The sequence below is a fragment of the Macaca thibetana genome, chromosome 12, assembly GCF_024542745.1.
Source record: "Macaca thibetana thibetana isolate TM-01 chromosome 12, ASM2454274v1, whole genome shotgun sequence".
NCBI lineage: Eukaryota > Metazoa > Chordata > Mammalia > Primates > Cercopithecidae > Macaca > Macaca thibetana.
Window position 1 is genome coordinate 45,302,408 of NC_065589.1, and position 22,766 is coordinate 45,325,173.

The window sequence follows — 22,766 nt, forward strand, 5'->3', positions numbered from 1 at the left end:
TGGAAAAACCCCGTCTCTATTAGAAATGCAAAAATTAGCCGGGCATGGTGGGCGCCTGTAGTTCCAGCTACTCAGGAAGCTGAGGCAGGAGAATCTCCTGAATCTGGGAGGTGGAGGTTGCAGTGAGCCGAGATCACACCACTGCACTGCACTCCAGCCTAGGCAACAGAGTGAGACTCCATTTCAAAAAAAGAAGAAAGGAAAGGAAAAGAGAGGAGAGAAAAGGGAGGGGAGGGGAGGGGACGGGAGGGGATGGGATGGGAGGAGGGGAGAGGAGAGGAGAGGAGAGGAGAGGAGAGGAGAGGAGAGGAGAGGAGAGGAGAGGAACTTATTTGCCCTCATTATGAGAAATGGATCACAGAGGTCAAGAGTGGAAGTGTGGTGGGGAGGCTATTAAGAGGCTGTTGCAGTGGTCCCTGAGAGATGATGGTGGCGATGGAAAGAAGTGGATAGGCTAAGATTCTTTTTAGAGTTACCATACCTGCCTGCCCTCTACTTCAAAGATGCTCCTGGGCCCAACTCTGGGCAGCTGAATACCAAAAATGACATGGGAACCAAAAATACTACAATGGAGTGTTACCTCTCTGCACCTTTACAAGAATGTCAATGTCATGTCCTGCTAAAAGACATGTCCAGAAAAGTAAACCATTCTCTGGGAGCCCTTCAAACATGTGCTTTTCAAACCAGGGTTCGAGTACCCTCAGGATATGCAGCCTTGTGCCAAGGAGTACACAAGTTCCCAAGTTTGCAGAATATAACTCTTCCTGGAGTGTCAATATTACTTTAAGACTGAGTGGCTTTTATGTAAGATGAATATATTTGAAAAGAATGGGCCAGCACAGTGGCTCATGCCTGTAGCCCCAGTACTTTGGGAGGCCGAGGTGGGAGAATCCCTGGAGGCCTGGAGCTTGAGACCAGCCTGATGGTAGAGGGTCTTGCCTCTGTGTTGATGGCGGCTGAATGATCAGGGTGGTGGTTGCTGAAGGTTGGGGTGGCTGTAGCAATTTCTAATTTAATTTTTTTCTCTTTTGGCATAGAGTCTCGCCCATTCGCCCAGGCTGGAGCACAATGATGTGATCTCAGCTCACTGCAACCTCCGCCTCCCGGGTTCAAGCAATCCTCCCACCTTGGCCTCTTGGGTAGCTGGGACCAAGCAAGGTATGCACCACCACGCTGGCTATTTTTTTAGAGACAGGGTCTTACTATGTTGCCCAGGCTGGTCTTGAACTCCTGAGCTCAAGTGATCCACCTGCCTCAGCCTCCCAAAGTGCTGGGATTACAGCATGAGCTACTGTGCCTGGTCAACTGTGGCAATTTATTAAAATAATACAATGAAATTTGCTGCATCAATTGGCTCTTTCTTTCACGAAAGATTTCTCTCTAGCATATGATGCTCTTTGATGGCATTTTAACCACAGTAGAACTTCTTTCAAAATTGGAGTCAATCCTCTCAAACCCTCCCTCCAACTGCTTTATCACCTAAGTTTACGTAATATTCTAAATCCTTCATTGTCATTTCAACAGTGTTCACAGCATCTTCACCAGGAGTAGATTCCATTTTAAGAAACCACTTTCTAGGCTGGGCACAGGGGCTTACCCTTGTAATCCCAGCACTTTGGGAGGCCGAGGCAGGAGGATCACTTGAGGTCAGGAGTTCGAGACTACCCTGGCCAACATGGTAAAATTCTATCTCTACTAAAAATACAAAGACCAGCCTGACGAACATGGTGAAACCCTGTCTCTACTAAAAATACAAAATTAGCCAGACATAGTGACACACCTGTAATTCCAGCTACTCAGGAGGCTGAGGCAGGAGAATTGCTTGAACCTTTGATTGATCTAGGCAGAGGTTGCAGTGAGCCAATATCATGCCATTGCACTGCAGCCTGGGCAACAAAAGCAAAACCCGGTCTCAAAAATATAATAAATAATAAAAATGCAAAAATTAGCTGTGCATGGTGGTGCATGCCTGCATTCCCAGCTACTCAAGAGGCTGAAGCACAAGAATCACTTGAACCTGGGAAGTGGAGGTTGCAGTGAGCCGAGATCGTGCCACTGCACTCCAGCCTGGGCAACAGAGTGAGACTCCATCTCAAAAAAAAAACAACAAAAAAAGAAAGAAACCACTTTCTTTCTTTGCTCATCCATAAGAAGCAACTCCTCATCCATTCAGGCTTTACTACGAGATTGCAGCAATTTAGTCCCATCTTTAGGCTCCACTTCTAATTCTAGCTCTCACTATTTTCACCACATGAACCCCTCAAAGTCATCCATGAAAACTGGAGTCAACCTCTTTCAAACTCCTGTTCATGTTGATATTTTGACCTCCTCCCATGAATCATAAATGTTCTTAATGGCATCTAGAATAGTGAATCCTCTCCAGAAGGTTTTAATTTATTTTGCCCAGATCCATCAGAGGAATTACTATCCATGGCAGCTATAGCCTTACAAAATGTATTCCTTAAATATATGACTTGAAAGTCAAAATGGCTCCTTGATCCATGGACTGCAGAATGGATGTTGTGTTAGTAGGCATGAAAACATTAATCTTCTTCCTCCCTAGTAGCGGGGACTCTGAGAAAGCGCGCCTGTTCCGCGACCGTCACGCACCTCCCCTCCGCCTGGCGCCATGTACCGCTGCCTGGGCGAGGCGCTGCTGCTGTACCGGGCCGGGCCCGCAGCCCTGGGCTCAGCGGCCGCAGAGTCCGCCGCGTTGCTGGGCCAGGCCCGGGGACAGCCCGCCGCCGCCCCGCAGCCGGGGCTCGCATTGGCCGCCCGGCGCCACTACAGCGAGGCGGTGGCCGACCGCGAGGACGACCCCAACTTCTTCAAGATGGTGGAGGACTTCTTCGACCGCGGCGCCAGCATCGTGGAGGACAAGCTGGTGGAGGACCTGAGGACCCGTGAGAGCGAGGAGCAGAAGCGGAACCGGGGGCGCGGTATCCTGCGGATCATCAAGCCCTGCAACCAAGTGCTGAGTCTCGCCTTCCCCATCCGGCGCAACGACCGCTCCTGGGAGGTCATTGAAAGCTGCCGAGCCCAGCACAGCCAGCACCGCACGCCCTGCAGGGGAGGTATCTGTTACAGCACTGATGAGAGTGTAGATTAAGTAAAAGCTTTGGCTTCTCTGATGACATACAAGTGTGCAGTGGTTGATGTGCCATTTGGGGCTGCAAAAGCTGGTGTTAAGATCAATCCCAAGAACTATACCGATAATGAATTGGAAAAGATCACAAGGAGGTTCACCATGGAGCTAGCAAAGAAGGGCTGTATTGGTCCTGGCATTGATGTGCCTGCCCCAGACATGAGCAAAGGTGAGGGGGAGATGTCCTAGATCGCTGATACCTATGCCAGCACCAAAGGGCACTATGACATTAATGCACACGCCTGTGTTACTGGTAAACCCATCAGCCAAGGGGGAATCCATGAACGCATCTCTGCTACTGGTCGTGGTGTCTTCCGTGAGATTGAAAACTTCATCAATGAAGCTTCTTACATGAGCATTTTAGGAATGACACCAGGGTTTGGAGATAAAACATTTGTTGTTCAGGGATTTGGTAATGTGGGCCTACACTCCATGAGATATTTACATCGTTTTGGTGCTAAATGTATTGCTGTTGGTGAGTCTGATGGGAGCATGTGGAATCCAGATGGTATTGACCCAAAGGAACTGGAAGACTTCAAATTGCAACATGGGTCCATTCTGGGCTTCCCAGGGCAAAGCCCTATGAAGGAAGCATCTTGGAGGCCGACTGTGACATACTGATTCCAGCTGCCAGTGAGAAGCCGTTGACCAAATCCAACACACCCAGAGTCAAAGCCAAGATCATTGCTGAAGGTGCCAATGGGCCAACAACTCCAGAAACTGACAAGATCTTCCTGGAGAGAAACATTGTGGTTATTCCAGATCTCTACTTGAATGCTGGAGGAGTGACAGTATCTTACTTTGAGTGGCTGAAGAATCTGAATCATGTCAGCTATGGCCATTTGATCTTCAAATATGAAAGGGTTTCTAACTACAACTTGCTCATGTCTGTTCAAGAGAGTTTAGAAGGAAAATTTGGAAAGCATGGTGGAACTGTTCCCATTGTATCCACAGCAGAGATCCAAGACAGGATATCGGGTGCATCTGAGAAAGACATCGTGCACTCTGGCTTAGCATACACAATGGAGCGTTCTACCAGGCAAATTATGTGCACAGTCATGAAGTATAACTAACCTGGGATTGGACCTGAGAATAGCTGCCTATGTCAATGCCATTGAGAAAGTCTTCAAAGTGTACAATGAAGCTGGTATGACCTTCACATAGATGGATCGTGGCTGACTTCCTCACTGCCCTCTTCACCTGTAACTTCTGCAGACCTATCACAAGTTTACATGTAACCACAGAAATCCCTTTCCCTCCTGACATTAATAATGGATACCATTCTCAACAAGTCAGTCCAAATCAGCCCTTTAAGGAGAAAGAAATTAAGGTTAGGGGATCATGTACAAGCTGAGTGTGAAAGTAGAAATCACCTACACCAGAGAGCCATTTTGGTATTTTGCCTTTAAATAAAGTCTCCTCCATCTGGCTGTGCAGCCTTGCTCTGTGGCTGTCCCCAACACCATCAGTGCTATTGCTGGGGAAGGGACAGTCAAGAGCAGTCAGTTGCTCACTTATTATGCTCTGGACGAGTGTGGGACACACTGTAACTGTAACCCATTTAAGAAGTAGGTGTGTGGCCTTTTCAGAAGGTGGCATGGTCCTCAAGTGAGTTCTTAGTGTTTTATATCAGCAAAATAACTCAATTTTGCAGGTTGCAAACAAATATAAAAGCTGTTTCTGTTTATCAATTTTATTCTTTTAGAATAAAATAAGTACATGCTGCTGTCATAAAATTGCTTTTAATCACTTAACAAGCCTAACCTTGACTCAAACAGTGAATGCCTATAAAAATAACAAATGAAAAAAACTAGTATTTTTATATCATAAAACTGTCATTTATAGCTTATCAGTCATGTATTGCTGTTCAGCAGACATTAAAAGCCCTGTGGATAAATAAGTTATCGTCATACTTGCAAAAAGGTGGAGGCTATTTTCATTAAAACTATCAGAATTTGCTAACTATAATTATGACACATAGTCCAAAGAATGCAGTAACCTTTTTATCATGTTAACTAATTGGTCTCTTTTGAAGACCTATGGTTGACTAATTAAACAGTAATTCAAGTAGAGTGTCCCAGAAGAAAACCAGACTCCCTGTTTGGAGTCTGGCTGGCTCTGAGCATTGCCAATGGCCCTACTCACCTGATTTTGTGTCCTCTCCTTTTAGAGGCTTTGCATTCTGCACCCAGCTTCATTAGCAGTGGGCTGAAAACAACCTTGGGTTGAGTGTTTCATTTGGGAGTTATTTGGTCAGGGCCTTTTGAACAGTAGTGTCCCCATGAAGTGCTAGATAATATATGTGTAAGAATCAGCTTTTTTTTTTTTTTTAACTATAACACCCTTTCAGAAATTTCTAACTACTTCGTAACTGCATGGCTTAACCTGGTGATAAAAGCAGTTATTAAAAGTCTACGTTTTCAAAAAAAAGAAAAGAAAAGAAAACATTAATCTTCTTGTATATCTTGATCAGAGCTCTTAGGTGATCAAGTACGTTGTCAATAAGCATAATATTTTGAAAGATATCTTTTTTTCCGAGCAGTAGGTCTGAATAGTGGGCTTAAAATATTCAGTAAACCATACTATAAACAGATGTGCTGTCATCCAGGCTTTGTTTTCCATGTCTAGATCACAGGCAGAGTAGATTTAGCGTAATTCTTAAGGGCCCTAGGATTTTTAGAATAGTAAATAAGCATTGGCTTCAACTTAAAGTCACTAGCTGCATTAGTCCCTAACAAGAGAGTTAACCTGTCCTATGAAGCTTTGAAGCCCGGCATTGACTCCCCCTCTCTAGCAATGAAAGTCCTGGATGACATCTTCCACTAGAAGGTTGTTTTACTGACATTGAAAATCTGTAGTTTTAGGCCGGGCACGGTGGCTCACACCTGTAATCCCAACACTTTGGGAGACTGAGGCAGGTGGATAATTTGAGATCAGGAGTTCGAGACCAGCCTGGCTAACACGGTGAAACCCCATCTCTACTAAGAAAACAAAAATTAGCTGGGTGTGGTGGCATGCACCTGTAATCTCAGCTACTTGGAACACTGAGGCAGGAGAATCGCTTGAGCCTGGGGAGGTAGAGGTTGCAGTGAGCCGAGATCGTGCCACCATACCCCAGCCTGAGTGAAAGAGTGAGACCCTGTCTGAAAATAAATAAATAAATAATAAATAAAAATCTGTAATTTTGTGTAGCCACCTTTATCTATTCTCTTAGCTGGATATTCTAGATAACTTGCTGTAGCTTCCACATCAGCACTTGCTCCTTCGCCTTGCAATTTTATGTTATAGAGACAGCTTCTTTCCTTAAACTTTATGAACCAAACTCTGTCGGCTTCCAACTTTTCTTCCACAGCTTCCTCACCTCTCTCAGCCTTCATAGAATGGAACAGAGTTAGGATCTTGCTCTGGATTAGACTTTGGCTTAAGGGACTGCTTGTGGCTGGTTTGATCTTCTATCCAAACCATTAAAACTGTCTCCATCCATCCTGGCTAACACGGTGAAACCCCGTCTCTACTGAAAAATATGAAAAACTAGCCGGGCGAGATGGCGGGCGCCTGTAGTCCCAGCTACTCGGGAGGCTGAGGCAGGAGAATGGCGTGAACCCGGGAGGCGGAGCTTGCAGTGAGCTGAGATCCAGTCACTGCACTCCAGCCTGGGCGGCAGAGCGAGACTCCGTCTCAAAAAAAAAAAAAAAAAAAAAAAAAAAAAAAAACTGTCTCCATATCATCAAGAATTCTGTTTTGCTTTCTTATCATTCATTCACTTTTATTTTCCTTCAAGAACTTTTCCCTTACATTCACAACTTGGCTAACTGACACAAGAGGCCTACTTCACTGCCTGTCTCAGCTTTGACATGTCTTCCTCACTAAGCTTAATAATGATTCCCAGCTTTCGATTTAAAATAAGAAACTTGTGACTCTTCTTTTCACTTGAACACCTAGAGGCTGTTTCAGAGTTATTCATTGGCCTAATTTCAGGGAATGGGGGCTCAAGGAGAGGGACAGAGATGGGGGGAGGGCCAGTCAGTGGAGCAGTCAGAACTCCCACAACATTTATCAATTAAATTCGCCATTTTATATGGGCATGGTTCCCGGTGGCCCAAAACAATTACAATAGTAACATCAAAGATCATTGATCACAGACCACCATAACAGACAGAATAATAATGAAAAACATTGAAATATTGCAAGAATTATTAAAATGTGACACCAAGACATGAAGTGAGTTCACACCTTTGGAAAAATGGCACTAATAGACTTGCTCAATGCAGGATTGCCACAAACCTCCAATTTGAAAAAAAAAAAAAACAATATCTGCAAAACACTGTAAAGCAAAGCACAATAAAGCAAGGTAGGACTATGCTAGTGTCTTCAAATACTGAGAGCAAGAAAACAGACTTGGAGCCACAAAGCCCAGAGTTTTCACATTATATAATCCCAAAGTAAGAAAGGAGGAGATTATAATTAACTGTGTAATTATCACAGCATACAACTAATTTTAAAACACATACCTCTAAAAGGGAACTTGGGGCATGTACAATTGTAAAGATGATCTAGTGATGCCCTAAACTTTCAATCAGAAACAAATTTGATTCCACTGGTCACTTTGGTGTGATGGTAAATAAGTACATTTAAAGGAAATGAAATATATACAGTAATTAGAAAACCAATTTGAACTAGGAAACTAAACTTTACTGTTTTTTTTGTTTGTTTTTCATTTTTCTTTTTGTTTTCTTTTGTTTTTGAGATGGAGTCTTGCTCTGTCATCCAGGCTGACGTGCAATGGCACGATCTCGGCTCACCGCAATGTCCACCTCCCAGGTTCAAGTGATTCTCCTGCCTCTACCTCCCAAGTAGCCAGGATTACAGGCATGCGCCACCATGCCCAGCTAATTTTGTATTTTCAGTAGATATGGGGTTTCTCCATGTTGGTCAGGCTGGTCTTGAACTCCTGACCTCAGATGATCTGCCTGCCTCAGCCTCCCAAAGTGTTGGGATTACAGGAGTGAGCCACCGCGCCCAGCCTACTGGGTTCTTGGGAACCACTCTGAACAATGCAAATTCTTCATGGTGTTCTGCCATAACCATGAATGATGTCAAAAAAATAATAATAATGGTTTAATACTATGCAGCCATAAAAAAGGATGAGTTTGTGTCCTTTGTAGGGTCATGGATGTAGCTGGAAACCATCATTCTCAGCAAACTATCGCAAGAACAGAAAACCAAACACCGCATGTTCTCACTCATAGGTGGGAACTGAACAATGAGATCACTTGGACTCGGGAAGGGGAACATCACACACCGGGGCCTATCATGGGGAGTGGGGAGAAGGGAGGGATTGCACTGGGAGTTGTACCTGATGTAAATGACAAGTTGATGGGTGCTGACGAGTTGATGGGTGCAGCACACCAACATGGCACAAGTATACATATGTAACAAACCTGCACGTTATGCACATGTACCCTAGAACTTAAAGTATAATAATAATTTAAAAAATAATAATAATAATGATTTATCTCTTAAAATTTATAGCCTGATAATAAAAATTAAAACAGAAAATTACATTAAAATTACTTTTGTCTTTTTTATCTTTAAGCCTAAAAGATCATTTGAAAACTTTTCAGACCTTTAGAATTTAGAGAGCTGTCAACCAGAGAAACTTCAATGTGACATTGTGCTGCACAGAAACCAAAATGTTTAATTAACCAGCACATGACCATGGGAAAAATGTCTCCTATAGCAAAATAGGAGACAAAAGAACTTCCATAGAATCAGTTTGTGTAGGCCAGCTGGTTATTGTCAACTATTCAAGAAAAAGTCAAAGAGGCCCTCCCTTAAAACTTCCTTCCCAGCAGGAATTCTTTTGACAATGACTTCTGTTTAGGGTCTTCCTGTCCCTGTTTTTCTTTTTTTTCCCTTTTAACCCATCAATGAGGTAAAGAATTGTTCTGTGTTTAGGTCTTTTGAAGTAAACTTACCTAGCATTAATTTTAATATCATGCCTTTAATTTCCAATATTAACATTTTTATGCTGTTTCTCTTAATGGTATAATTAACATGCATACAACGGATAGACCCGCAACCAAATTTTGATTTCAAAATGAAGATCACTTCCAGATGCCTTTTAGATTGATTTTCCACTCTCTTCTCACTGTGCCACACTATTTTATCTTGGTTTTGCTATTGTAGTTTTTATGTGTATAGTTGGATTTTAATTCAGTGAAGTGAAAAAAAAAAAAAAAAAACTGTTGATCTTTGGGGAGAAAGAAAAACTTTCCATGAGGAGGAGGATATTATTGATTCCGCCAAAACAAATGTTTTTTAATTGCAATGTTTTTCCTTCAGTTTCCTATGTGGGTTATTTAAGGATTTAGATGGCTTTACGAGCCACTTGGTATTTACAGCCCTTCTTAATTGTATCCTCTTCCTCACAGGGGAACATTTGCCTAAATCTTTGGAAGGATTTTTTATCTATGAAGAAGAAGGTTCTGGAGTTCCAGGTTCTAGTAGGAAAGGAAATGATGCCATCGTAGTAGAACAATGGACTGTTATTGAGGTGAGCTGCAGTTTTCTGACAATTTAGCTTTACATATATAAATATAATATATATAATACATATATGTTTGGTTTGGGTATTTTTTGTTTTTTGTTTTTTGTTTTTTGAGACAGGGTCTTACTCTGTCACCCAGGCTGGAGTGCATCACAGTTCACTGCAGCCTTAACTTCCCCTGGCTCAGGTGATTCTCCAACCTCAGCCTCCCAGGTAGCTGGGGCTACAGGCATGCACCACTATACTCAGCTAATTTTTTTGTATTTTTTGCAGAGATAGGGTCTCGCCATGTTGCCCAGGCTATACATATTTTATTTTACATGTTAAAGCTCTTCAGTGCCTGGCACATGCGGTATCCTTAAACACATATTTGTTTAGTGTTTAGAATCTCATCACAAATGCATGAACACACTTCTTTCGGATTTGTGAGAAGGTAATTTGCTTTATCCAATGTTAAATGTTTTTGCAAGATAGAGAAATAATTAACTATGCATAAGTAGCAGTAATTTCCCAAAAATTTTAAGCCGAAAAAACATCTCCTGGCACTGAGCTTCTCTTTACAGCATTCTGTGACAACTGATTGAAATAAAAAAATTCAGTCACTCACCTAGTGTTTTGTCTCCAATCAACCAATGTGACTGAGGTTTTTTTAACCTTATGAATGACTTTCAAAGGCAAAAATATCCAAAAGATGTTCTCTCTCTCACCAGGCCAAACATGTACACACAGCATTGTCCTTCACAATCAGAGATGACATTGCTGCTGATGTTGTGCTCCCTGAATTCAGATGTCACTGAATGGACTGCCCTTGAGGTGTACACACTGAATTCAGGTATATTCTGTTTTGTATGTGAGGCCTTCCCTGACAGGCTGTTTCAGGGACACTTTTACCTTTCTGACCGTACAAAGGTTAAAAGACATAGCCCATTTTCAAAGAAACCAGAAAACCCATTGAGTGGGGAAAAAGGATTTGGGGGAAGAGGTAAATCTCCAAGCAAAACTCAATTCCAAATTAAGTAAAAAGCGGTGAAAAGACTCCCCACACCCAAGCACCTCTCATCTTCAATACCACTATCGTCACTCTCCACTCTTGTCCTCACTTCCTGGTCCCTAGGCCAGTGTTTCTGAAAACGTGTTCTAGAAACTTCTTGGATCCAAATCCCCTAAGGAGCTCGTGTGAAAATGCAGACTCTGCCTGGCACAGCGGCTCATGCCTGTAACCCAGCACTTTAGGGAGGTGAAATGGGAGGATAACTTGAGCCTGAGAGTTCAAGACCAGCCTGGGCAACATAGTGAGACCCCATCTCTACAAAAAAATTTAAAAAGTAACCAGGCATAGTGTCATGCACCTGTAGTCCCAGTTCCTCAGGCGGCAGAGGCAGGAGGATAGTTTGAGCCCAGAAAATTGAGGTTAAAGTGAGTTATGATTGTGCCACTGCACCCTAGCCTGGATGGAGGAATGAGACCCTCTCTTAAAATAAAATAAAATAAAATGCAGATTCCCAGCTTCCCAACCCCATATATTAAATTTCCGGAACCACTGCCCTAACAAGACCAAAGGAAGGCCCAAACTTCGGACAACGGGATGGAAACCTCTCTCCTTTACCAGTGTTTCTAACTTGGTTCAATTATTAGAAGGAAGCAGAGCAGAACATGAAGCCCAGGAAGGCTGCAACGGATGAAAGTGAACTCCCCTCATCCTAACACGTATCACCCTTTGTTGTAATTGTGTAGTTGGTTGTCTCTGCCATTAGAGTATGAGCTCTTATGCTTATTCATGCAGGGATGTGAAATCAAAACAGATTATGGCCCTCTGCTGCACACTCTGGCTGAATTCGGATGGCTTCTGACAAGCGTGTTGCCCACACCTGTATTGAGACATGACAGGTAAGGCAAAAGCATCCTTACATACTATCACTTAATTCTAATATATGACTTCATTTGTTAGATAGTTCAATTCAACAAATATTTGTTTAATGCCTACAGAAAACATTTCACTGAGCTTCTAATTTGATTTTATGGACCTTAGAGGTTAGTAAATCTAGTCCTTAGCATTATAGATGTATAAGCTGTTAGGCTCTGCAGCACATGTGCAAAACTGTCCCCACCCCAGCACACAGCCTGGTTTAGGACACAGTAGGGTTCCGAAGTGAGCAGGATGGAGGAGCGCTTCTGCCACCTCCCCTCCAGTGTGGTGAGTTAGTTCCCCTTGGCACATGGACTTGGTAGCTGTTTCCATTAAAATAAATACCTACATTAAAACCAAATGCCAATATTTTATAAATACTAATTTTCCTTTTCCTTTTCTCCTTTTACTAACTTTCTTGGAAAGGAAAAATTAAATGTTACTTTTTTGAGAGAGGGAAACAGAGACCAAGTAAGTCATTATGTAAAATGCTTTGCTATTCCTGGGACCCAGAGATGTGTCCTCTGCCTGCTTTGGCATCCAGGAAATGACTGGCTGCCAAGGCTGTCCTGCCTGGACAGGTGACTACCTGCAGAGGACAGCACAGTACCAACTGGGCCTTCCCTTTTAGCAGAGTCTGAGTGATTGGCAGGTGTGACTAAGGAAGGCAACCTCCCCTTCCTTAGTCTAACCCACTTCACTCACCTTCTCTGGCCTTCCCAGTTTAGCAACTTAGCCCTGTCCAGTATCCCAGTACCCCACATTTAAAAATCTTTGATTGGCATGGCTTTATCTGAAAGCCACACCTTCTTCAGGTAGGGAAAGGAATTAAGGTGGATATAAAGTAAAGATACTCAAGTTTAAAGAACAAAAAAGGAATGTTTGAAGTAAGCAAAGCAATTAATCTACTTTTCTTCCCAGAGCTCTGTAGTAACTGTTCTCAAATTGAGTGATGACTCCTGGAAGCATGATTTCCCAACCTCTTCTACTCTGTGACATACCTATCAAATAACGGAACAGTGGTAATTCTCAAGATTCAGTCTTCATGAAACGGGAGAATTCCCTGATACCCCTGCCCCCAACCTTGCAGGACGTGTAACAGGGGTGTGGCTTGTCTGTTCACCCTCCGCATGCTCAAACCACTTATGGGAGGGGAAGCACACAGATGGGCAGTTGCAGGAGCTGGGACGAGTGTTCTGGGGCTCTGGCCCCATGGTAGCGTCTGGGGTGGGTGCCTGCGACTCCCAAAGCCCAAGTAGGCATGTGTTACAGTGCTCTTTTAGTTTTGCCATCTGCAGACGGCTTAAGTGTTAACCAGCTCAGTGTCCTCTCAGTACCTGGGTCTTTGTCCAGCGTCCAGGAAGAACCAAGTTGCACAGGGAATTGAGGATGGTGATTGTGCAGGTTTTATTGAGGGTGGAGGTGGGATGCAGTGGGAAGATGATCATCTCCTGGAGTTTGACCATCCAGCAGCCTCTTTCTTCTCCAACCATCTCTAGCCAAACTCTTCTCAGCATTCAGACGCTCCTTCTCTTATCTCTGCCACGCCTTTCTGAATTTTAAATTCTAAAACTCAAATTTAAAAGGCAAAAAGTCAATCAATCAATAAAAATATGTGGAAGCTGTACATGGTTTCTGGCCCTGAAAGAGCTTGTGAGCTGGTTAAGCTTACGTTTCATACGTACAAAACAAGGGGCTTACATTCTGGTCAGAGCAGATCAAGCTTATGTATTGTGTAATATAATACAGTAACTCATCAAGGGCTACTTGAGGTGTCTTAGTCTATAGGTTCTATATTAAGGAATATTAAATATTAAATTGAAGGAATATTAAAAAGAAGAGACAGACCAGGCGTGGTGGTTCACGCCTGTAATCTCAGAACTTTGGGAGGCCAAGGCGGGCAGATCATGAGGTCAGGAGATCGAGACCATCCTGGCTAACACGGTGAAACCCCATCTCTACTAAAAATACAAAAAATTAGCTGGGCGTGGTGGTGGGCACCTGTAGTCCCAGCTACTTGGGAGGCTGAGGCAGGAGAATGACATGAACCTGGGAGGCGGAGCTTGCAGTGAGCCGAGATTGTGCCACTGCACTCCAGCCTGGGCAACAGAGCGAGACTCCGTCTCCAAAAAAAAAAAAAATTATAAAAAGAAGAGACATTTTAAACTGTCAAAGTTAGATGGGATCATCAAATACTAAAGAGATTAGAGGGCAGCATCATCACCATTTAGCAGATTTCCATTTAGGAATCTGCTACTAATTCTGTATAAAAGGTAGCCAAAAAACGTAATTTTAACAGTAATTGCCATTATGCAACGAGGCTCACTACAACACACAATGTCTACTCTTCTTTTGTATGCCAAGGAGCATTGTGCAATATTGGTGTTTATTTTGTTCCTTTGCATTTTGTAATTGGAGTCCTGCCAAGTGCCTGCAACATAGAAAATATAGGATGAAGGTCGTTTGGTAACAAGGATTGTTGGTAAAGCTTGTTTATCCTCTGCCTTTTTATTCTTGCACAAATATACTGTCCCTGTGACATGTCACATCCTGTTCTTAGCTGCTTTAGTACACACAATGATGTAATCATTGTCAATTATGTTATCTTTACAAATAAAGAAAAATGTTATATACAGTTGACCTTGGTCAAGGTAGAGGATAGAGCCCGAAGTTTTTAGTCTCTGAAACTAGAGGAATGGTTACAAGCTGCCCAGGCTTTGGAGCTAAGCAGATCTTGTTTTAATTATAGCTTCATCATTGTCTAGCTGTATGATTTGGGCAAGTCATCTGACATTTTTAAGATAAATTTGCTTATCTGAAAAATGGTACAATAATATCAATTTTAGTGGATTATCACGATGACTAAGATAATACATGCAGAGTACCTATACAGGGCCCAGGCATATTAGGCTAATGAATTAGGGCTAATGTTTTGGGACCTAATCCTTAGCAGAACCAAAATTTCTGATAAACTGAAACCAGTGTTCGGGCATGATAGCTTGGCCTGTCCTAAATCAGGATGTTTCAGAAAATGTAAATACTGTAGGTCACTATATACAAAATCAGCACTGAAGATGACAAGAAAATAAAAGCAACAGAAATACATAAGGACATTATTAAGATATCTGCTTACACATATTCTCACACCCAGAAAAACAAACGTCTATCATCATCTTCCTTTTGTGGCCCACATGTTGAAAACATAACTTAAAACTACTGCCAGTGAAAACGTTCTTCCTTATATATGTTTGTCTTATATGCAACAATAGAGTCTTAAGTAATTTCAACATTTTCCCTACTCTTTTATCACCTAAGCCATACTTGAATGGCCTATATATAAGATATTTTCCCCTCACTCAAATATATCCTGTTATTGGATTACATAGATATAGTGTGTCCCTAGGTTAAAGTTGTTGCTTCAATTACCCTAGGCAATATCTCACCAGTAAGGTTTAAAACTGCATTACCATGGAAATGTCATGATGCTGTAATCTTATATCACCACATTATTCCAGAGTTATTGTTGTCGGTCCTGAAAACATGCCAGAATCCCTTCTTAATCGTTATCACTATTAATAATACCCATGGGCTCAATCCTTTTTCCCTTCAAGAGCTCAAGGTGGAAGTTGACACTAAACTCTTCAGAGCAAATTTGGTGGAGGACCAAACTAGCTGAGCTAGCAGCTAATATCGTTGACCTTAAAAAACCACCAAAATAAAAGGGAAGGAAGAGCCAAAGTTCCCTCTGTTTGGCTACCTCAAGAACAGCAGCATGGCTCCATCTCCGAATTCTGGAGTGTGAGCAGGAATGTGCATTGTAACAGGAATCCCAAAACGATTTTGATGCACTTTCGGAAACAATGAATTCTAACCTTACATTGAGAGAGAGAAAGTGAGAAGGGTAAGGGAGGGGGTGAGAGAAAGAGAGGGAACTTTAGAACACAGGATAGAGAAAGACATGCACTCATTTATATCTAGAAGGCAGAATTTAAAGGCAGGGGCCTTTTGGTCCAGTTGAATCAAGTTATACTATACCGAGAACATTAAAAAGTCTGATCTTCAAGTGGACCTAATAGACAACTACAGAACTCTCCACCCCAAACCAACAGAATATACATTCTTCTCAGCACCACATCACACTTATTCTAAAATTGACCTCATAATTGGAAGTAAAACACTCCTCAGCAAATGTAAAAGAACAGAAATCACAACAAACTGTCTCTCAGACCACAGTGTAATCAAATTAGAACTCAAGATTAAGAAACTCACTGAAAACCTCACAACTACGTGGAAACTGAACAGCCTGCTCCTGAATGACTATTGGGTAAATAACAAAATGAAGGCAGAAATAAAGATGCTCTTTGAAACCAATGAGAACAAAGACACAATGTACCAGAATCTCCGGGACACATTTAAAGCAGTGTATAGAGGGAAATTTATAGCACTAAATGCCCACAAGAGAAAGCAGGAAAGATCTAAAATCGACACCCTAACATCACAATTAAAAGAACTAGAGAAGCAAGAGCAAACAAATTCAAAAGCTAGCAGTAGGCAAGAAATAACTAAGATCAGAGCAGAACTGAAGGAGACAGAAACGCAAAAAACCCTTCAAAAAATCAATGAATCCGGGAGCTGGTTTTTTGAAAAGATCAACAAAATACATAGACCGAGACCACTAGCCAGACTAATAAGAAAAGAGAGAAGGATCAAATAGATACAATAAAAAATGATAAAGGGGATATTACCACCAATCCCACAGAGATACAAACTACCATCAGAGAATACTATAGATGCCTCTATGCAAATAAACTAGAAAATCTAGAAGAAATGGATAAATTCCTGGACGCATACACCCTCCCAAGACTAAACTAGGAAGAAGTTGAATTTCTGAATAGACCAATAACAGGTTCTGAAATTGAGGCAATAATTGATAGCCTACCAACCAAAAAAAGTCCAGGACCAGACAGATTCACAGTCAAATTCTACCAGAGGTACAAAGAGGAGCTGGTATCATTCCTTCTGAAACTATCTCAATCAATAGAAAAAGAGGGACTCCTCCCTAACTCATTTTTGAGGCCAGCAGCATCCTGATACCAAAACCTGGCAGAGACACAATAAAAAAAGAAAATTTTAGGCCAGTATCCCTCATGAACAACGATACGAAAATCCTCAATAAAAAACTGGCAAACCAAATCCAGCAGCACATCAAAAAGCTTATCCACCACGATCAAATAAGCTTCATCCCTGGGATGCAAGGCTGGTTCAATATACACAAATCAATAAACGTAATCCATCGCATAAACAGAACCAATGACAAAAACCACATGATTATCTCAATAGATGCAGAAAAGGCCTTTGACAAAATTCAACAGCCCTTCATGCTAAAAACTCTCAATAAACTAGGTATTGATGGAACATATCTCAAAATAATAAAAGCTGTTTATGACAGACCCACAGCCAATATCATACTGAATGGGCAAAAACTGGAAGCATTCCCTTTGAAAACTAGCACAAGACAAGGATGCCCTCTCTCACCACTCCTATTCAACATAGTATTGGAAGTTCTGGCCACGGCAATCAGGCAACAGAAAGAAATAAAGGGTATTCAATTAGGAAAAGAGGAGGTCAAATTGCCTCTGTTTGCAGATGACATGATTGTATGTTTAGAAAACCCCATCATCTCAGCCCCAAATCTCCTTAAGCTGATAAGCAACTTCAGCAAAGCCTCAGGATACAAAATCAATGTGCAAAAATCACAAGCATTCCTGTACACCAATAATAGACAAACAGAGTGCCAAATCATGAGTGAACTCCCATTCACAATTGCTACAATGAGAATAAAATACCTAGGAATCCAACTTACAAGGGATGCAAAGGACTTTTTCAACGAGATCTACAAACCACTGCTTAAGGAAATAAAAGAGGACACAAACAAATGGAAGAACATTCCATGCTCATGGATAGGAAGAATCAAAATCGTGAAAATGGCCATATTGCCCAAAATAATTTATAGATTCAATGCCATCCCCATCAAGCTACCACTGACTTTTTTCACAGAATTGGAAAAAAACTACTTTAAATTTCATATGGAGCAAAAAAAGAGCCTACATAACAAAGGCAATCCTAAGGAAAAAGAACAAAGTTGGAGGCATCACGCTACCTGACTTCAAACTATACGACAAGGCTACTGTAACCAAAACAGCATGGTACTGGTACCAAAACAGAGATATAGACCAATGGGACAGAACAGAGGCCTCAGAAATAACACCACACATCTACAACCATCTGATCTTTGACAAACCTGACAAAAACAAACAATGGGGAAAGGATTCCCTGTTTAATAAATGGTTCTGGAAAAACTGGCTAGCCATATGCAGAAAGCTGAAACTGGATCCCTTCCTTACACCTTATACAAAAATTAACTCAAGTTGGATTAAAGACTTAAACGTAAGACCTAAAACCATAAAAACTCTAGAAGAAAATCTAGGCAATACTATTCAGGCATAGGCATGGGAAAAGACATCATGACTAAAACACCAAAAGCAACGGCAACAAAAGCCAAAATTGACAAATGAGATCTAATTAAACTAAAGAGCTTCTGCACAGCAAAAGAATCTATCAGCAGAATGAACAAGCAACCTACAGATTGGGAGAAAATTTTTGCAATCTATCCATCCGACAAAGGGCTAATATCCAGAATCTACAAACAACTTAAACAAATTTACAAGAAAAAACAAACAACCCCATCAAAAAATGGGTGAAGGATATGAACAGACACTTCTCAAAAGAAGACATTTGTGCAGCCAACAGACACATGAAAAAATGCTCATCATCACTGTCATTAGAGAAATGCAAATCAAAACCACAGTGAGATACCATCTCATGCCAGTTAGAATGGCGATTATTAAGAAGTCAGGAAACAACAGATGCTGGAGAGGATGTGGAGAAATAGGGATGCTTTTACACTGCTGGTGGGACTATAAACTAGTTCAACCATTGTGAAGACAGTGTTGGTGATTCCTCAAGGATCTAGAACTAGAAATACCATTTGACCCAGCAATCCCATTACTGGGTATATACCCAAAGGATTATAAATCATACTACTATAAAGACACATGCACACGTATGTTTATTGTGGCACTGTTCACAATAGCAAAGTCTTGGAACCAACCCAAATGCCCATCAATGATAGACTGGATAAAGAAGATGTGGCACATATACACCATGGAACACTATGCAGCCATAAAAAAAGGGATGAGTTCATGTCCTTTGCAGGGACATGGATGAAACTAGAAACCGTCATTCTCAGCAAAGTAACACAAGACGAGAAAACCAACCACTGCGTGTTCTCACTCATAAGTGGGAGTTGAACAATGAGAACACATGGACACGGGGAGGGGAACATCACATACTGGGGCCTGTTGGGAGGTGGGGAGCTGGGGGAGAGAGAGCATTAGGAGAAATACCCAATGTAAATGACGATTTGATGGGTGCAGCAAACCAACATGGCACATGTATACCTATGTAACGAACCTGCACGTTGTACACATGTACCCTAGAACTTAAAGTATAATAATAATAATTTTTTTTAAAAAAGTCTGGTCCCAGCCAGGCACAGTGGCTCATATGTATAATCCCATCACTTTGGGAGGCCAAAGAAGGCAGATCAGTCAAGGTCAGGAGATCGAGACCAGCCTGGCCAACATGGTGAAACCCCGTCTCTACTAAAAATACAAAAAAATTAGCTGGGCATGGTGGTGCGCACCTGTAGTTCCAGACCCAGGAGGCTGAGGCACAAGAATCGCTTGAACCCAGGAGGCAGGCGTTGCAGTGAGCCGAGATCACACCACTGCACTCCAGCCTGAGTAACAGAGTGAGACTGTGTCTCAAAAAAAAAAAAAAAAGAAAAAAAAATTCTGGTCCCTAAGGACAAGATGTGAATAACAAGAGAAATTGGTCTTCTCACTGTGATGCTGAGCTCCGTTCCCCTCTTCCATTTTCTGCAGCCCCTGTAGAACAGGCCCAACAGCCTCATGGGCATCACAGCTCAGAAGCACTGGAAATCTGTGGAGTCCCAGTCTCAATCTTCATGTGGCAGCCAGAGCAGTTGTTGCACATTTATATATATGCAGTTGAGGGAGAGGTTAGGATTTGGCCCATTCTAATGCAGTTCTCTGCTCTTACTAATTTAAATTCTGTAGAAACAGTGTCATGTAAGTCCATCATGAGTTAAGCTCATAGTAATCTTTTGGTAAGGCCACATTCTTAAAATAATCAATTTTGTCTATTATATGTACTTCCAGTTACCATCACTCTGTCTCATCTGAACGTAAATGTTTAACATTTTGTGGGGTGGGGAGGAGTTGGGACAACTACATTGTAGTGTGCCCTTTTCTTTGTTTTTAACACATACTGATACCTGAGAAACAAATTCAGGGTCATAGGCAAAGGAACTTTGTGACTAAGCACATAGCTGCAAAGTTGGAAGTCAACATTTAATTTTATAATTTTCCTTTTAAAAAGCAAAATTATATTTCAGTTTTCAAAAGCAAGAATTAACTCATTTACTTTTGAGTTGGAAATGTTAGGCCATGACAATTAATTAATGTGTAAGATGACGCAAAAGTCAACATAAAGCACAAATTAGCCTAACAATTCTATTTCTTTTACTCTAATGAATTTTGGAACTATAAATGAAAGCTTTTTGTAAGAGTATATTTCACAAGTGACTGAGCAGTTACGGATAAGCCCACTCTTTTGAAACTGGCTTAGTTGTATTGAAACTGATTCAGATTCATGCGTTTATTTTAACCAGAATGATCTTTCTGAATGCCTAATATTTCCTGAGTGCCTAATATGTGCAAGACAATATTTTACCCACTCTAGGGACAGACATATAGGAAGTCACACTCTGCTTTGAGAAACAACACAGTTCATGACAGGTCCTGCATGAAGGTCTAGAGCATGTATTCTCAACGGGAGTGATAAGTCCCCAAGATGATGACAATTGGTTATTGAGAGTGCGAGGGAGTGGAAAAAATCTCAGCTATTACAATGGTTTGTGGCCCTCCAAAAGGCCACACAGTATATACACAGATATACAGCATATCTTTGGTATTAAAATTTAACGGGGAGATATTAGGGGGAAAATATCTCAATATTGCTCCTCAGGGAAGCAATAATGAAAAGAGAGTTAACTATAAGGCAGGTGAATATGGTAGAGGAATCAATAAAGAAGGAGGGCAGGTCTGTGAAGCTCATGATGTCTGAGGGGGCACCATGATGAAAGAATAGTGCTTCTAAAATCAGTTTTAGAGAGGAAAGGTATTCCTTCTGGCAGATAGGGCTCACTTGGAGTAGTAAATGGGTTTCCTCTTACATGCCAGCACTAATCTGTTGGTAGTGGCTGTCTGGAACATTGCAGTAAGGATTCTGAGACTAGAACCAGCTCAGCAAAAAAGAATGTGGCACTCAATTAGTGATGTCTACTACGTGCATGGGAGCGGATGTTGCAGTACGAATACCACAGATTATTTGCTTTCTCTGGCAACCTTAAGCAAAGCATAGTCAGAAAAGTGCAGGATATACTTAAGGAAGAGTGAGTTGAGGTGAATGAATTCCTAAAGACTTCTCATTTAAAACCTAACAAATTCAAGACCAATTTTTCCGAAAGAATAAATGTAAAGGGGGAGGGAGCTTTTTTATCATGTATAAATCTACAACTATTCTTCTACTTGTCACCCTTAAATATACAATTTTAAAACAATTTTTGTGGCATAAAACACTCATATGGAAAGTGCATAAAACACACACTGAGTGCGGTGGCTCATATCTGTAATCCCAGCATTTTGGGAGGCCGAGGTGGGCGAATCACCTGAGGTCAAGAGTTCAAGACCAGCCTGGCCAACACGGTGAAACCTTGTTTGTACTAAAAATACAAAAATTAGCTGGGCATGGTGTCGCATGCCTGTGGTCACACCTACTTGGGAGGCTGAGGCATGAGAATCGCTTGAGCCCAGGAGGCAGAGGTTGCAGTGAGCCGAGATTGCACCACTGCACTCCAGCCTGGGCAACAGAGTGAGGCTCTGTCTCAAAAAAATTAAATAAATAAATAAATAAATAAATAAATAAAACGTGCATAAAACACAAATGTGCATAATTATACACAAAGACCTGTGTCATCACTGCAGGCCAAAATAATGAATATCACCCACACCCTAGAAGCACCCCATGTGCCTCCCCATCACCCTCACTTCCTCCACACAGAGATAACATTATCCCACTTTTAGGATAGTCATATCCTTTCTTTGCCTGATAGTTTTACCACTTGTGTATGAATCCCTAAACAATACAGTTTAGTTTTTTAACTTTATATGAATGGAATCATATCATATATATTCTTTTATGTGTTGCTGCTTTCACTTAACATTGTAAGTTTTACCCATGCCGTGTGTAGCAGTTTATTTATTCATTACACTATATATGGGTACATTCTGCTGCTGGTGGTTTGCTGTCTCCAGTTGTTGGCTATGACAAACCATGCTGTTCTGAGTATGAGCAGAGATCTTGATGCACACATGTGTGAGTTTCTAGAAGCAGAATTGCTTGGTCATAGGGAACTTCTTTAGCTTTGTTAGATAAATACCAGATTCTTTTCAAATAGATTGTTTCCATGTACACTCCTACTAGCAGAGGGTCAGAGTCACCATTGTCTCAACACAAAATATTATCATACTTTTAAATTTTGGCATTCTGATTGAGAGTATGTAGCGTGATCTCAGTGTGACTTCCATTTGTAGTTTCCTAATTACTTCCTGAGATTGAGCACATTTACATATGTTTATTGGCTACTTGGATTTTTCTTTCATATAGTACCTGTTTAAGTCTTTTTGCCCACATTTAAAATTCTATGTTTTTTTGTTTTTTGGTTTTGCTTTTTTGAGACAAAGTCTCATTCTGTAGCCTAGGCTGGAATGCAGTGGCATGATCTTGGCTCATTGCAGCCTCCACCTCCTGGGTTCAAGCAATTCTTCTGCCTCAGCCTCCCACATAACTGCGATTATAGGCACCCACCACCATACTGGCTAATTTTTTTTTTCTTTGTAGTTTTTTTAGTAGAGATGGAGTTTCACCATGTTAGCCAGGCTGGTCTCAAACTCCTGACC

At 41.5% G+C, this 22,766-nt stretch overlaps 1 protein-coding gene and 1 pseudogene across 3 annotated transcripts in view; both read left to right on the top strand.

Moving 5' to 3' along the window:
• RFTN2 (raftlin family member 2) overlaps nt 1-22,766 on the top strand; it is a 93,573-nt gene that overhangs the window by 44,708 nt on the left and 26,099 nt on the right. For both annotated transcript variants that reach the window (XM_050750721.1, XM_050750722.1), the window contains exons 6-7: nt 9,580-9,701; nt 11,479-11,582. In XM_050750721.1, the coding sequence (XP_050606678.1) occupies nt 9,580-9,701; nt 11,479-11,582 (226 nt within the window). The remainder of the gene's footprint in view (nt 1-9,579; nt 9,702-11,478; nt 11,583-22,766) is intronic.
• Nucleotides 2,630-6,619, top strand: LOC126932139 (glutamate dehydrogenase 1, mitochondrial-like; annotated as a pseudogene). The gene has a single exon (XR_007718120.1). The product of XR_007718120.1 is annotated as a glutamate dehydrogenase 1, mitochondrial-like (transcript).